The 14,050-nt window shown below is 45.4% G+C and overlaps 2 protein-coding genes across 3 annotated transcripts in view; both read left to right on the top strand.

Moving 5' to 3' along the window:
* Positions 1 to 3,237, top strand: part of Fgd6 (FYVE, RhoGEF and PH domain containing 6) — a 108,825-nt gene extending 105,588 nt beyond the window's left edge. The window contains exons 19-21 of the mRNA XM_021204981.1: positions 163 to 291; positions 1,589 to 1,737; positions 2,996 to 3,237. Coding sequence (XP_021060640.1) covers positions 163 to 291; positions 1,589 to 1,737; positions 2,996 to 3,032 — 315 coding nt within the window. The 3' untranslated portion in view covers positions 3,033 to 3,237. The remainder of the gene's footprint in view (positions 1 to 162; positions 292 to 1,588; positions 1,738 to 2,995) is intronic.
* Positions 3,238 to 10,464: 7,227 nt separating this feature from the next.
* The window catches only part of Nr2c1 (nuclear receptor subfamily 2 group C member 1), a 58,671-nt gene continuing 55,085 nt past the window's right edge, over positions 10,465 to 14,050 (top strand). The window contains exon 1 of one of the 2 annotated variants that reach the window (XM_021204807.1): positions 10,465 to 10,649. The gene's annotated coding sequence lies outside the window, so the exon portion shown is untranslated. Of the gene's footprint in view, positions 10,650 to 11,193; positions 11,680 to 14,050 lie in introns of those variants that run through there. The other variant, XM_029542615.1, reaches the window with a different exon arrangement.

The following is a 14,050-nucleotide window of genomic DNA, read 5'->3' as shown; positions in this document are numbered from 1 at the left end:
CTTTACTGCACTCCCTCCAATACAGAGAAAACCCAGTGTTGTTCTGACAGGTTGTCGAGGTTGTGGCTTTCAATAGCTTGTGGTTGCGAGTACCTCTGCTTTTCATTGTGGTGTTTGTTGTTCTGCGAACCCCTGAGCTACACGTAGGACTTCCTTTTCCAGGTGTCAGCAAACACAGAAGACTCCACTATGAGCGGCTACCTCTACAGATCCAAGGGCAGTAAAAAGCCATGGAAACACTTTTGGTTTGTCATCAAAAACAAAGTGCTCTACACATATGCTGCAAGTGAGGTAAGGTGGACCCTTTTATGTATGTATGTATGCATGTATGTATGTATGTATGTATGCATGTATTTATTTATTTATTTTGAGACAGGGTTTTTCTGTGTAGCCCTGGCTGTCCTGGAACTCACTCTGTAGACGANGCTNGTCTCAAACTCAGAAATCCACCTGCCTCTGCCTCCCAAGTACTGAGATTAAAGACGTGCGCCACCACTGCCCAGTATAAGGTGGTCTCTTAAGAGTGACTTTGGGATCTTGTCTTAGTGCTGTGGGTTTGTTTTACGTAGAACCGAGGATGCATGTGGGGCCCTGGCCATGCTGAGCGAGCGCCATTTGAGGTGCCAGGAAATGGAGTTGCTGTTTTATTGCTCTTTGGCTTTTTGAGATAGCCCAGGTTGATCTCTAACTTACCATTTAGCCTAGGTTGTCCTCAAACTCATAATCATCCTCCTGCCTCAACTTCTCCAGTGCTGGGATTACCAGTGTGAGCTGCTGTGTCTGGCCTGTTACTAGTACTTTTAATGTGAACAATATTATTCTTTTTTCCCATGAGTTCTGACTCGAATGTCAGGAGTTTCCCAGGACTAAAATGCCAGTGCTTTTGTCGCCATGACACTGATAGAGTCACACAAGACAGAGGTTGCCCTTTGTCCGGCCTTTCTTGAGTGTCCCCAGCTTGTACTGATCAGGCATCAGCAAAAACAAGATAGGCTTTGTCATGAGCAGTCCTTAGCTGTCCTGGGGTCCTGCCTTTTTACCCAACATGATCTGTGTCTCAGCAACCTACAAAACCCTCTAGGGCAGCTAGCAGGGTTTGGTAACACAAGCCTGCAGTCTGGAAGGGAGAAGCAGGAGTTCATGGTCAGCCTCAGTTACTTGAGTTTGAGGCTACCCTGAGTTACATGAGACTCTGAAAAGGAGGAAGGGAGGAGCAGGCATAGTGGCGCGTGCCTGGAGAATCCAGGCAGGTGAATTGCTGTGAGTCCCAGGGCTGCTTGGGCTACAGAGTTCCAACCAGCAAGAGTTCCAGAGTTCCCCGGGTGGGATCTAGGTGAGAGCCACTTACCGTTCTAAGTGTTGTGTGTCTCCCTCCATAATGTGAATGATAATGGCCTCCTTTCCTTGGCTGCAGTGGAAACCATAATCCAATGGCTGTAAGAAGGCTGGGAGCTGGCAGGTGGCTCACTGCTCATTAAGTAAAAATAAGCAGTCAGAAGGACTGTGTTGTGCATGAAGTTGAGCTGTACAAGCCTGCCTGACACCTCAGTCTAAAAGCCTGTCTTCCTTTCATCTGTTTTTAAATTAGGATGTGGCGGCTTTGGAAAGTCAGCCTTTATTAGGCTTCACCGTCACTCAAGTCAAGGACGAGACTTCAGAGTCTAAAGTGTTTCAGCTGCTGCACAAAGGAATGGTGTTTTACATATTTAAGGCAGACGATGCCCACTCCACGCAGAGGTAAGTCGTGCCCAGTTCCCTTTTCTGCCGGAGCTTCCAAGCTGTTCTTTTAAATGGCATTTCAAAAGCATAGAGGATGGCTCAGGATTTAAATCAGAGATCCAAACTGGAAGCATTTAATCTGTTATTCCAATAATTTTAAAACAGAAGATGGGTGGTCCTCTCCATACTGTTTGACAGCACGGGACCCTGGAGCACTTGGAGCTCTGCTGAAGCAGGCACAAGCCCTCTCCTTTAGAGAGGACAGAATTCCCCCCTAGTTCTTCTGTGGACCAGCAGGACTTAAAACAACTGCTGACTAGCTTAAGCAGGGGAAGTCAGACAAACTAGGAGACTCACAGGCTGTTTCCAGTGGAAGGAAAGTTCAACAGTCAAGGCTGGAACAGTCTCTTCAAAATGCCAGCAACAGGCTTGATTTGAGGTCTAAGGAGACTCCCTGCAGCTGTGCAGCTGTGACGTAAAGGCCCCCTCTGCTCGAAAGCTCAGCTTACCTCTCATTTGACTTAGTCAGCCCCACAAGCACGCTGCTGTTTTCAGCAAGGGTTGTTCATGTTTTCTCAGCTTTAGAGTTAAGGGCTTGGGGATGCAAGTATATGCTCGGGGGCAGTCTTGTAGGTGGTGAAGAGCTAACGTGCTAGAGTTGCACATGTTCTTGAGTACCCACCAGCCATAGGGCTACTCTGAACAATCCCCCTGCCTCTAGATGTTTGACGATAGGCAACAGTGCCTAACTGTTTCCATGTGTGTGTGTGTGTGTGTGTGTGTGTATACCTCACCTGAGAGAGAGGAAAGGCATTGTAATAAGGGCCTTTGATGATATACCTCTCCCATAGCCAAGTAAACACACATACATACACATATTCACACACAGACATACACACTCACACAACACACATGTTTACCATTTCTTGATTGTTTGTGTGCACCCATATGGTGTTAGTGTGGGGTGTGAGGATAGTCTGCAGGAGCAAGTTTCCACCTTCCACCAGGTAGGTCTCAGGGACTAAACTCAGGTTGTCATGCTTGGTGGCAAGCGCCATTACCTAGTGTGCCTCCTCACTCATCCCAGGACATGTTAGAACATTCCCGAGTGAGTTAGTAACGCCGCAGAGAATGCGCTCTCCAGGCAAAGCATTAGATCAGATTACCAAATAAAGGCTAGCCAGTGTCCTGTGTGTGAGAACTCAGTGTGCCGTAGGGGGGCTCTTGGTGCTGCCTGGCTGAATTCTCAGGGCTAACGGATGTCTCTCATCACCAGGTGGATAGATGCATTTCAGGAAGGCACAGTATTGTAGCAGCACTGGCTGCCTTTCCTCTGAGGTTCCAACGAGGTGGAGGTGCAGCAGAATGGATTAAAAACTACTCAAAAGCCGTGCAAAATGAACATTGCCAAGACCAATCCGCCCACAGTCGTTATAAGAGAGATTGTTTTGTTAGGGATATATGCAGTTCCTAAAAAATGTTTTTCATGTATGTTATTTATTAAAATGTTGATGTTTACTTGCTGGTCAGAACTGTTTCTGAGACTCACACTGAATTCTAAAGTACTGTTTAGAGCCTGGGAACTTACTGTAATACTGTATTCTGTATTCCATTGATGATGTGCCGTCCACACTGTTGTGTCTGCCTTATGTCATGACATTTTCACTGTTGGTAAATCTTTGCAAGTAAAGCACACATATTAAGTAGCAAATTTCCATACAATGGTTGGTTATACGTTACAATTTTAAAATTGCTGATGAAAATGAGTATTTTTGAGTCACTAAGCTTAGGTGGAACTTTTTATATTGTAGTAGAGATGTACATTACCGGCTTCTACCTCAGTAACTGTGAAATGAAGTCCCCAAAGAGTCAGTACTGATATCGTTGTCCATAGCCCCCCAATTGCCAGGCTGGCCCCGAACTAAGTGTGTAGTATAGGCAAAGCATGAGCTGCAGTCTTCCTGCCTCAAACCCTAACCAACCGGAGTCCCAGGCCCGTACCGCCGCGTCCAGTCTTTATTTAAAAGCGCCAGATCGGTGTCAATGTGATTCTTCTCTTCATTTTCTGAGACAGACGCTCACTTTGGAACCCAGGCTGGCCTGGAACTTGTGTAACCCATGCCACCCTGTGACTCATGGCTTCTCAACTGCTAGGATTACATGTGTGTGCCACCAAGCTCAGTGATGAATATTTTAGAAAATAGAATACGGCAGGCAACATGTTACCTAATACCCTCATTATTCTTAAGAGTTTTGAGGCCAAGTCAGTGTTGGGATTTGTATCTAAAAGGATGTCACATTTTCTGCAACATGTATTTTACAAGTGATCCAAAACCACTATTTTTTTTTTAAAGAAATTTTATTCTACTTTGATTCGTTCCCCTTGACATTTAAAGTATCATCATTATCCTTCTCCTCCTCTTCTTCTCTTTCTCTCTTTTCTTTTCCTTCCCCCCCAACCCCTCTTTACCCCTTTTGAGACAGGGTCCTTCTAAGCAGCCCAGGCTGGCCTAAGGCTCATCCCCCTGCCTCAGCTCCTACATCCTAGGAATTTAGATGTGTGCTGCCACTTGGACCTTATCGGTCAGTATCCCTCAATAGGAAAGGTTCATGTTCTTAATCCTGGCATACTTACTGTTTAACATGCAAATCCACTTGCACATAAAGTTGTTGATTATCAGCAGGAGAATGAAGTTATGCTTAAAATTGCATCAGTGTTTAAATCTTTTGTTGACTAAGTTTAAACTGTCAGCTAAGAGGCAGGGTTATCTATAAAATATCCTATTAAAGGCTGCAAGAATTTCCTGCTTCTTTAATCTGTGGCTTTTAGTATGATGTCAGCAGTAGAGAATTACATTCTAAATACTATTTTTTCATCCTGAACACCTTCATGAGGCCTTTTGGATGTCATTTGCTGCAGATAAAGCAGACCTAGAGGTAGCAGGTCCAGTTTTTCTTGGATGTCTCTGGCTATGGCATAATTTGAAGCCCTGTACAATTTCCCAGAATGCTACACCCTACCTTCTTTGCCACAGGAAGCAAATCAGTTCTTCAAAACATATTTTCATTGGATCACATAACTGTTTTCCACATGAGCATCTGCATAATGTTTGTAGTGCACTCCTTTTAGAGACAGGGGTTCCTTTTACTGTATATTTCTGTCTTTTGTCTTTGAATTCTCAACCTCTTAAATTTTCTTGTAAGCCTCAAAAAGTCTAAGAAGTGTTAGCTAGGTCATTCTGTCTTCTAACATGTGACAGAATCAATACACTGTTCAAACTCTGAATATATATAAAGAGAAGTTAGCGCACAGAGTAACTCCTAGGTGTTGGAATCCATGTGTGATTCCATTTGCTTAGTCTTATGAAAAACTTTGGAAAAGGCAGCATAGAAACTATCAGATTGTGACCCCTCCCCTATGACATTCTAAATGTGGAGTGAGATTGTGTTAACTGTCCCCTGATCCCTTCATAAGCTACTAAAGACTGTCAACCATGTATTATTTAACCTGGCTCATTCAGTGGCATTTGATAAGAATGTGTTTATAATTTGCTATAAAACTACTTTTAGAAATATTTCTGAACCCAGGGTCTCTATGTAGAACTCTACCCCTGTGCTTGCTCCGTTGCTAACATTTATGGATGAACGATGCCAGCACAGTCTGGATGTGGGGAGCATTTCTATCCTGGAGCCCTGGAATGCTGCTCATTACACGTGTGTGTACTGCCACCAGTCCTGGGCTCAGGTGTCGTCTCCTATGAGAAGCTGGAAAATAACTGAGACAAGATAGCAGGCTGAGCTGGGAGAGGGGACGTTCTTAGTGTTCCCAGCAGTGCTCATCCTCTGTAGCAGCTGAAACAGAAGATGACCCCACCACACCCCAAATTCCTAACCTGTATCGATCGGTTTTCTCCGACCGCTCTTGTTTTCTGCAGTAAGAAGCTTGATTCTTTGAGTATTTACTGACATTTTTTTACGATGTCAGACACCCCGACTGATTTCTAACACAATGGAATGGCACTGAGGGAAACAACTGGGAAGTATGTTTTTGTTAGCCAGACACTTAGTAGGCTGTGGAGGAGTGGAGGAGCCTTCTATTTGAGAACCTAATGTAGTCATCACGATATGGGGGTATGCCTTACACGCACTTCCACTGTGCTCACTGTAGTCAAAATGCTGGAATTTCTAGAAGTCAACCCTACCTCACCGCACACCACGATCCTTAAGGATAAATACCCTATTTTATTCTCTGCAGTTCTCCTAGATCTTTGCAGCTCTAGTTGAATACATTGAAGACAGGCTTTCCATGGGGTTTTGCCTTAAGTAAGAATCTCACTGTTTCCCCAGGACAGCTCCTGCTGCTATCTCCTCAGGGTGTCACCCTGCCTGACTCAGTACAAGACCCAGCTACCACTCTCATCTCCAAAGGGCCTCTGATCCACTCTCTCCTCACCGTCCTGCAAGCCCACATTCATGGCCACACTAGCACCCCGCTTTCTTCCTGTTCAAGTCTGTTTTCTTCAGGACACCACCTGGACCTCTGGGATCTGACTCTGAGTCTCTCTTGTCCTTACCATCTTCATTCTTCCACTGTTACACCCCTTCATGGGTCCTACAGCTTTCCCTCTGAGCTGCAGTAACACACACTCGCCTGCTATGTAGAAGACCCTGGGTTCAAGCCCTTATCTAGGAAAGCAACCGTGTTTTGTTTCTTGTTTTGTTTTTTCCCTCCTGATTTCAACCCCTCTTCCGTGTAGTCTGTTTCAGTCATTGCAAAGCAATCTGCATACTGCAGAATTCTGATTTAATCCCAATTCCTGTGAACCTCAGTGGCGCTCCCAGCGGTTTGGCCTGCTTCCGCCTTTCTCACGCCAGTCAGCCCAGCTCTGCCCCTTGTTATGTGACACTTCCCAGGCATGGGATCCTGTTCTCTCGTCCTTTAGATTGTTTGTGCCCTCCTCCCTGGTTCCTGTAATCGTCAGCTCATAAACACTCTCACCATTCCTACTGCGTTCTGTTCTTGAAAACACTTTGCCTTGCTCACTGGAGGTGGCCCACATCCAACAAGAATGTCTTACATGCCATGGATAAATGCTTGCTTGTCTAGTTAAATGCCCCCTGTGGGTCCCTGAAAAGTATCTTCGGTACACGTGCTCTGGAGCCTATGCCACTTTTTTGTTTGTTTGTTTTTGTTTTTTTTTGTTTGTTTGTTTTGTTTTTTCGAGACAGGGTTTCTCTGTATAGCCCTAGCTGTCCTGGAACTCACTCTGTAGATCAGGCTGGCCTCGAACTCAGAAATTCGCCTGCCTCTGCCTCCCGAGTGCTGGGATTAAAGGCGTGCACCACCACTGCCCGGCTTCTATGCCACTTTTAATGTTATTTTCTAAATGAAAATCTATGGTGTTTTCCCTTCTAGGAAACGTCAGTTACTACTGGGGAAGGATTTTAAGAAAGGAAACAGGTTTTTTTTACCGCACAGTGAAGACAGCAGTGGTTCTGATGGGAATTTGCCTGCTAGAAAAAAAGAAGTTAAAGGTGGTAGGAGCTTTTAAAAGACTAAATATCAAGATATTTGTTTTCTCTTTCGTGGAGTCATTTGCTGCATGTAAAAACGAATTTCAGAAAAGAAATTAATCACTTTTAATGTTTTTCTCAAAACACCTTTTGTTTTTTACATAAAGTGATAATGGTTTGTATCTTACTGTTCATAAGATCATTTATAAATAAAAATAGCATTGTAAATAATGTTAATATGTATTATAATTCATACAAAATAAATGTACTGTAATATCTACTGCTGGTGTGAAGTCCTTTATTAGAGGTTTTGGTTTGTACTCATTTTTGATACCATGTAGTCCAAGGTGGCCAGCCTTCAGTGTCCACACTCTCCACATCAGCCTCCTTAGTAAGTGGGACTGTAGGCATGTGCCACCCAGCCCCACTTTGACAAGGTCTTCTAAGCCATACCTTTACGATGAACCTCACTGGCCCCCTTTTTCTAGACTGTGGCCAAGAGAAACTTCACCTAGCCATCCTCTAAGAGTGGCCTCTGTCTCCAGACTGGTTTATTCAGTTACTTTTGCAACAGGGTCTTGCCCTGTTGTCCAGGCTCACCAAATATTCATAACAACCTTCCTGCCATGGCCTACCAAGTACTAGCATGACAAGGATGAGCCACTGTGTCCAAGTTTTAATACCATAACTTCTTGTGACTTAAGTTCATGAACTGGAGGTGAGTGGTAACCATGGTAACCACAGCATCCCTTTGGGCATGTGCATTGAGAACTGAGAAGAAAGAAAACATCTCAAGTATCCCTTTTCCTCGAATCAAGTGTGCTTTTGTCATGTTCACCGTTGAGAAGAGCTTGAGGTTATTGGAAAGGCTGCATTATGGGCTGTACTGGCTAGTTTTGTGTCAACTTGACACAGCTGGAGTTATCACAGAGAAAGGAGCTTTAGTTGGGGAAATGCCCCCCATGAGATCCAGCTGTAAGGCATTTTCTCAATTAGTGAACAGGTGGGAGGTCCTTTTGTGGGTGGTGCCATCTCTGGGCTGGTAGTCTTGGTTCTATAAGAGAGCAGGCTGAGCAAGCCAGGGGAAGCAAGCCAGTAAAGAACATCCCTCCATGGCNTCTGCATCAGCTCCTGCTTCCTGACCTGCTNNAGTTNCAGTCCTGNNTNCTTTGGTGATCAACAGCAGTATGGAAATGTAAGCCAAATAAACCCTTTCCTCCCCAACTTGCTTCTTGGTCATGATGTTTGTGCAGGAATAGAAACCCTGACTAAGACATGGGCAAACCAATGCTAAAAGGTAGAGGTAGGCTTTCAGAGAACTAAGTATGAAACAGTTCCAGATGGTAGGGAAAGTTGCAAGTCCTTTTTCTATGTCTAAATAATTCCAAAGAGAAATAGTACTATTTTCTTAGAGCTGCAGCCCAGGCTAGCTTCAAACTGACTGAACTCCGGTTCCTCCAGCCTTTCTCCTCAAGTGCTAAGATTATAGACACGAGGCCATGGGACCATAAGGTACAATTATTTGACCTAGCACAAAAAGAGTTTTGATTTCCCAGCCCCCCCCCCCACTTAGGTTTCTGCCCTGAATCTAGCTGCTTTTCTACAGTGTTTATCTTGATGCAAAGGAAATTTCCAGATCACCTCAAAGTCTAAACCACATAGTACCTGAAGTACAAGACCAGAGTTTCCTGCCACAGGTGACCACGGTCAGAATGTGATGTTCCACTGGTGGTGGCCTTTCGTTTTGCAGATCTTTATTGATCAGCAGGAACTGTTAACTATCTGGGGACACGTCGTCTAACAAAATGGACCAAAAACAGCCCTTAGGAACATAAGGTACACAGCAGTGATTGTGTTCTTGCTTTTTGATAAAGACAGGTAAAATTTGACACAATTTTGCCTCAGCCTGTTCTCGTATTGCTGGGAAGTTCTATGTGATTGGGTTCTAGGCAGACAGTGTTATAGCTCTGCTCAAGCAGGGGGACGTTTCTCCAAATTGTGATGTTACAGCTCTTCTGGAAAAGGTAGCTTGGCCACCATGAGCCAAGGAATACCACAAAGTCACCTCCACACTGCACAAGAAACCTCGCACGAGATTTGCTGGGAGGGAAAAACCCAGGAAGATGGCTGCCTCTTCAAGAAACTTCAGGGAACTGGGCAGAAAATGGACTTTATATAGGGTTTCTTGGGGTGTGGGGTGGCCTGCAATTGGAGGATTATGTGGCCTGATCTGGGCCAACGCTTGAGGATTGGTGGGATTCTGTGATCAGACTCTGGGACAAGGTCTTGGGCTTGGGTCAAGTCAGGGTCAGGGTGTTCTTTCCTGGGCCCTGTTACCCTATACAGACTCCTTAGCACTGGTGAACTAACTAAGAGAGTGCCCATAACAAAGTCCAGTTTTCCAGACATTAAAGACACCTAACCCAGACCAAGTAGGTTGTTTATTATTTCTCAAATCAAAAACGTCCTTTAAGGGGCAGGAGAGATGGCTCAGCTGTTAAAGATCATTGGCTGCACTTCTAGAGGATCCAGGTTTAATTCCGAGCACCCACGAGGCTACTCAAAACGATCTGTTAACTTCACATCTAGAGGATCTGATTGCCTCTACCTGGACCAGGCACACCTGTGGTGTACCAGGCATAGATGCAGGTAAAACACCCATAATAATGAAATTTAAAAACGAAGCAAAACAAACCGCTACAGCACTGGAGAGGGAGGCAGAAGGATCACTAGTTAAAAGACCAGTCTGGGTTCCGACAGGCCAGGTCTCAAAAGACTTGTCCTTTCCTTTCTTTCTTTTCAAGAGTTTTACTCTTAGTATGGGGTGTTCGGCCTGCACATATGTGTGTGCACAGAAGGGGGCACCAAATCCAATGGAACTGAAGTTACAGATGACCACAGGCCAGAAGGGTGTTAGGAATCAAACCGAGTTCTCTGGAGGAGCCACAAGTCCTCTTAACCATTGAGCCATCTCTCCAGCCCTCGGTTGTCTTTGATTTCTAACTACATGTGTTTGGGTATGTGCACTTGGGTGCGCGTGCCCGCGGAGGCCTGGCACCAGAGTTGCAGGTATTGGAAGAACTTGATGCTATCTATCATCCTCACAGGGCATCGGGTGGACACGCAGCTGCGGCGGCGCTCTCCCTCCACACCTGCAGGGGGCAATCGACTTCCAGAACCGCCGCTGGACTCCGGGGCCCTCGGCTTCGCCCAGGGAACGTCACCACCGCCGGCCGCTTCTCCACCGCGCTAATGCGCAGGCGCCAAGAGCACCGTGCACCGCCAAGCCGAGGGTGGGGTCACGAACTCTGACCCCCACCCCCAAATACACAAACTCAGAAAGCTCCCCTGTCCCCTTGGCCTCGGGTCCCCTCGCCTCTGCTCTCTCCAGCCCAGCGGCCGCCGCGGCGGGAGGGGTAAGTCGGGTGCGGAGCGGCCCAACCGCCGAGCGTCGTGGCCCGAGCGCCTGTGTTCCCGAGTGTCCCAGCTCCCGGTTACGGGAGTCCCGGACGGTAGCGGGTTGCCCAAAGCCTTGGGAGGCCGGGCGGGGACGGTGACCTTTCACCCAAAGGGAACGCTTCCGTCTCGGCGCCGCTTCCCCCGCCCCGGGGCTGCGCGCGTGGTGGGTGCAGGGCAGGGAGCTGCGGGGCGCGGGACCGGAGGGGCCATGTACCCCGGGGCTACGGGATGACACTTCCTCAGGCTCGGGATTCTGCTTGCAGGAGAGGACCAGCATCCGCTTCGGCTGTATCTTTGAGGGAAGGTGGCCTAGGGCTATCTCATGCACTGGGCACATCAAAGCTTTCCAGTAGCTCTTTTGTTAGGAGCCCTGCCTCCAGTTTCTGCAGATAACGTCTCCTGATGTGCAGATATTGCCAGGGTGTCCCCTACCCCTGAGTTAAGCAGGTCAGCCTAAGCTGAAAAGGACAAGCCAAAGAGACTTGCAGTTAAATCCGTTTAGGGCTTTTTCCACAGCTTGGAAGTTGTTAGTGTGTCTTAGACTTCGAGGGAGGGCTTGTTCTTTGTTTTTAAAACAGTGTCTGCTTGTTTACCCGTTGAGTAATTATCTTTAAACTTTATGTGTCTACTTTGGTAAATTTGGAAAGAGATCATTGATCTGTTCTAATCAAACAGCAAACATGAAAAACGGAAATCGTTTGGGGAGGGTGTCTTGGGAGTTGTAGTTTGGTGGGACAGAAATTCAAGTACATTAGAGAAGATTCGAGGAAAGGAAGAAAAGTGGGAGTTTATTGTGGACCATTCTACACTGAGAAAGAACAGAGAGCCCGGATGGCCCGCAGGAAGGAGCCAGGCTGGTGACACATCCTATAATCCCAGTACTCCGGAGGCTAAGGCAAAGCAGTAAAGGTCACCTGGAGTTGTTGTGGAGACTGGCTTGGAAATCATGTATCCAAACCCCAGAAGACTATAGAAGATAAAGGAAAGGTACTATGTCCTTTCTATCAATATGTCCGGTAACCTTTAGTTTGCATCTTGAACCTTTGGATACAATGTAATTTTTCCAGTTGCAGTCATTCCAAAGTCCTACAGTTTAAGGGTGGCAGTAACCAAAATTCCTATTTCCAGGCTATAACTTCTGGAATGTTCCCTTTATAGCCTCCTAACTCTGGTTTCAAAGGCTGTTTTTAATGTTACTTCTACTGTCATTAAAGAAGATACATGATGCTTGTATCTATTACAAACAAAACATATAGCGACAATAAATATAACCGATGTCATGATTTCATCATTCTGTGGAACACTTTCAGTTGAAAGGTTTTGAAGGAGACCATACAAGGCAACACATATCTACTGTGGGTGTGGTGAAGTGTGTAATTCCTATCCCCGTGATAGCAGCAAAGACAAACAACATACAAAAAGTAGCACTATAAGATCCTCTGTGTGTGTGTGCATGTGCACGCACACACACACAAACACACAAACACACACACCCCCTTTCAAAACCATCTCTAGAAAAATAGACCTCTGTTTGAAACTTTTAAGAGTTAATAGAAACCATAGAAGTCTGTCCTTAAATCCATCTAACTCTTCCTGTACACTGTTATACAGCGGATCATTCAGAAATAGTGGGTAGAATGGAATTTGAGCTGGGTCTCAGAGGTCAGGCACAAGTGTGGTAGGAAATGGTGTATGCTGCCGAAGCATGGTTTGTATTTAATGTGATAAACTGCTAATAGTTTATCTCTGGGATTCCTAAGTGGGGAATTCCTTGGACTGACTGCATGCTTTGTAAACCTTGATATTTAGCGTATAAGCATTGAGGTATAAAGGAATATGAACTTGTGACTTTCTGGGGAGGGTAATCTCCACCAGGTTTAATGATTTCTGTGTATGGGTGTTTTGCCTGCATGTATATCTGTGTACCACAAGGGTACTGTGCTCTCTGGGGCCAGAGGAGGGTTTCAGAGCCTCTGGAACTGGAGGTACAGGGAGTGGAGAGCCACCATATGGGTGGAGGGATGGAATTTAGGCTCTAAACCCTTGAGCCATCTTTCCTGTCTAAGGAGGTCATTTTCAATTATAAAGTAACCTCTACTGTAAACATCTCCAAAGAACTAGTTTTCACCCTGCCTTTCCATGTTAGCTATTTTTTAGTAAGACTTTCAATTTTATCTTTTAACATAAACATATTCCAGTCACTTCCTCGAAGCAACATGCTTACATCATTGAATATTTCAAAAACTATCTGACAGTTTTGAGTGCCATAAATCATTATTTAAAAAACAAAAAACAAAAATAAAAAAACCCAAAACCCAAACTAACCAAATCGGGTTTCTGTTCCACCAAGATCCAACGTCATCTTTCAGTTTCAGTAGCCTTCCAACTTGAGTGTCCTGAGAGCCACCTCTGCATGCTGGGGGGTTCTGTAAGCTGCGTCTGTTTGCCCGGGAGGGAAACAGAGCGGAAGAGAACGGCTTTTTGATGATCAGCCCTGCCAAGCATAACTGCCTTGAGACTTTCTGGCCTCCGGTGCCTCCTGATGGATCACTGAGTGAAAGGACGTTTGTTTCTGCAAACTGTGAATTCTGTCACAGGCCAACATCCTCTCGTACAATCTCTCCATCAACATCTTTGCAGAATCTTAAGGAGACCTTTTAGCTTCATTTGTTTAAAAAAAAAAAATGCACTGATGTTAAGATTAATATATTCCCAGCTTGTGTACCTTCCCCACAGGACAACAAAGCAGTTTTTCAGATACGCTTTCTTCCTTCCTACACATATTTCAAAGCAACAAACCGTACTGCAATAGGAATACTAGTTGTGGCATCTCGATGAATTACTTCCCTTAAACCTGCTAAGAAAGTGATAGAACTGGTCGCATTACTTCTGGAAATTCTGTCGGAGAGAGCGCCCTTTAATAAAGAAACCTGAAGAATTCCATCACTAGCCTGGTTCTTTTAGCGGGGTTATTAACTCCTCTCTCCCATGAGCCACTGCTAACATTTTAATGGTAACACACATACCCCCTGTATGCTCAAACACACACAGGTTTTGCAGTTAAATGGGAATCTTTGTAGGATACAAATAAATGCTTTTCCCTGACGGTAACGACGGTTCAGGCTTTGACTCCTCTCATGTTGGACAATTTTAAGAATATTTAAGAAATAGCTTTTTTGTGTGTTGCATAGTTATTATTACAGTGCCATTTCAGCTGCTTATGTGTTCTCTGTAGCCAAAGCCTCATTAAAAAATCAAGCCCAGGGGGCTGGTGAGATGGCTCAGTGGGTAAGAGCACCCGACTGCTCTTCCGAAGGTCCAGAGTTCAAATCCCAGCAACCACATGGTGGCTCATTAC

The sequence above is a fragment of the Mus pahari genome, chromosome 9 (genome assembly GCF_900095145.1).
Source record: "Mus pahari chromosome 9, PAHARI_EIJ_v1.1, whole genome shotgun sequence".
Lineage (NCBI taxonomy): Eukaryota > Metazoa > Chordata > Mammalia > Rodentia > Muridae > Mus > Mus pahari.
The sequence above is the reverse complement of the archived record's forward strand: the minus strand, read 5'-3'. Positions and strand labels throughout refer to the sequence as shown.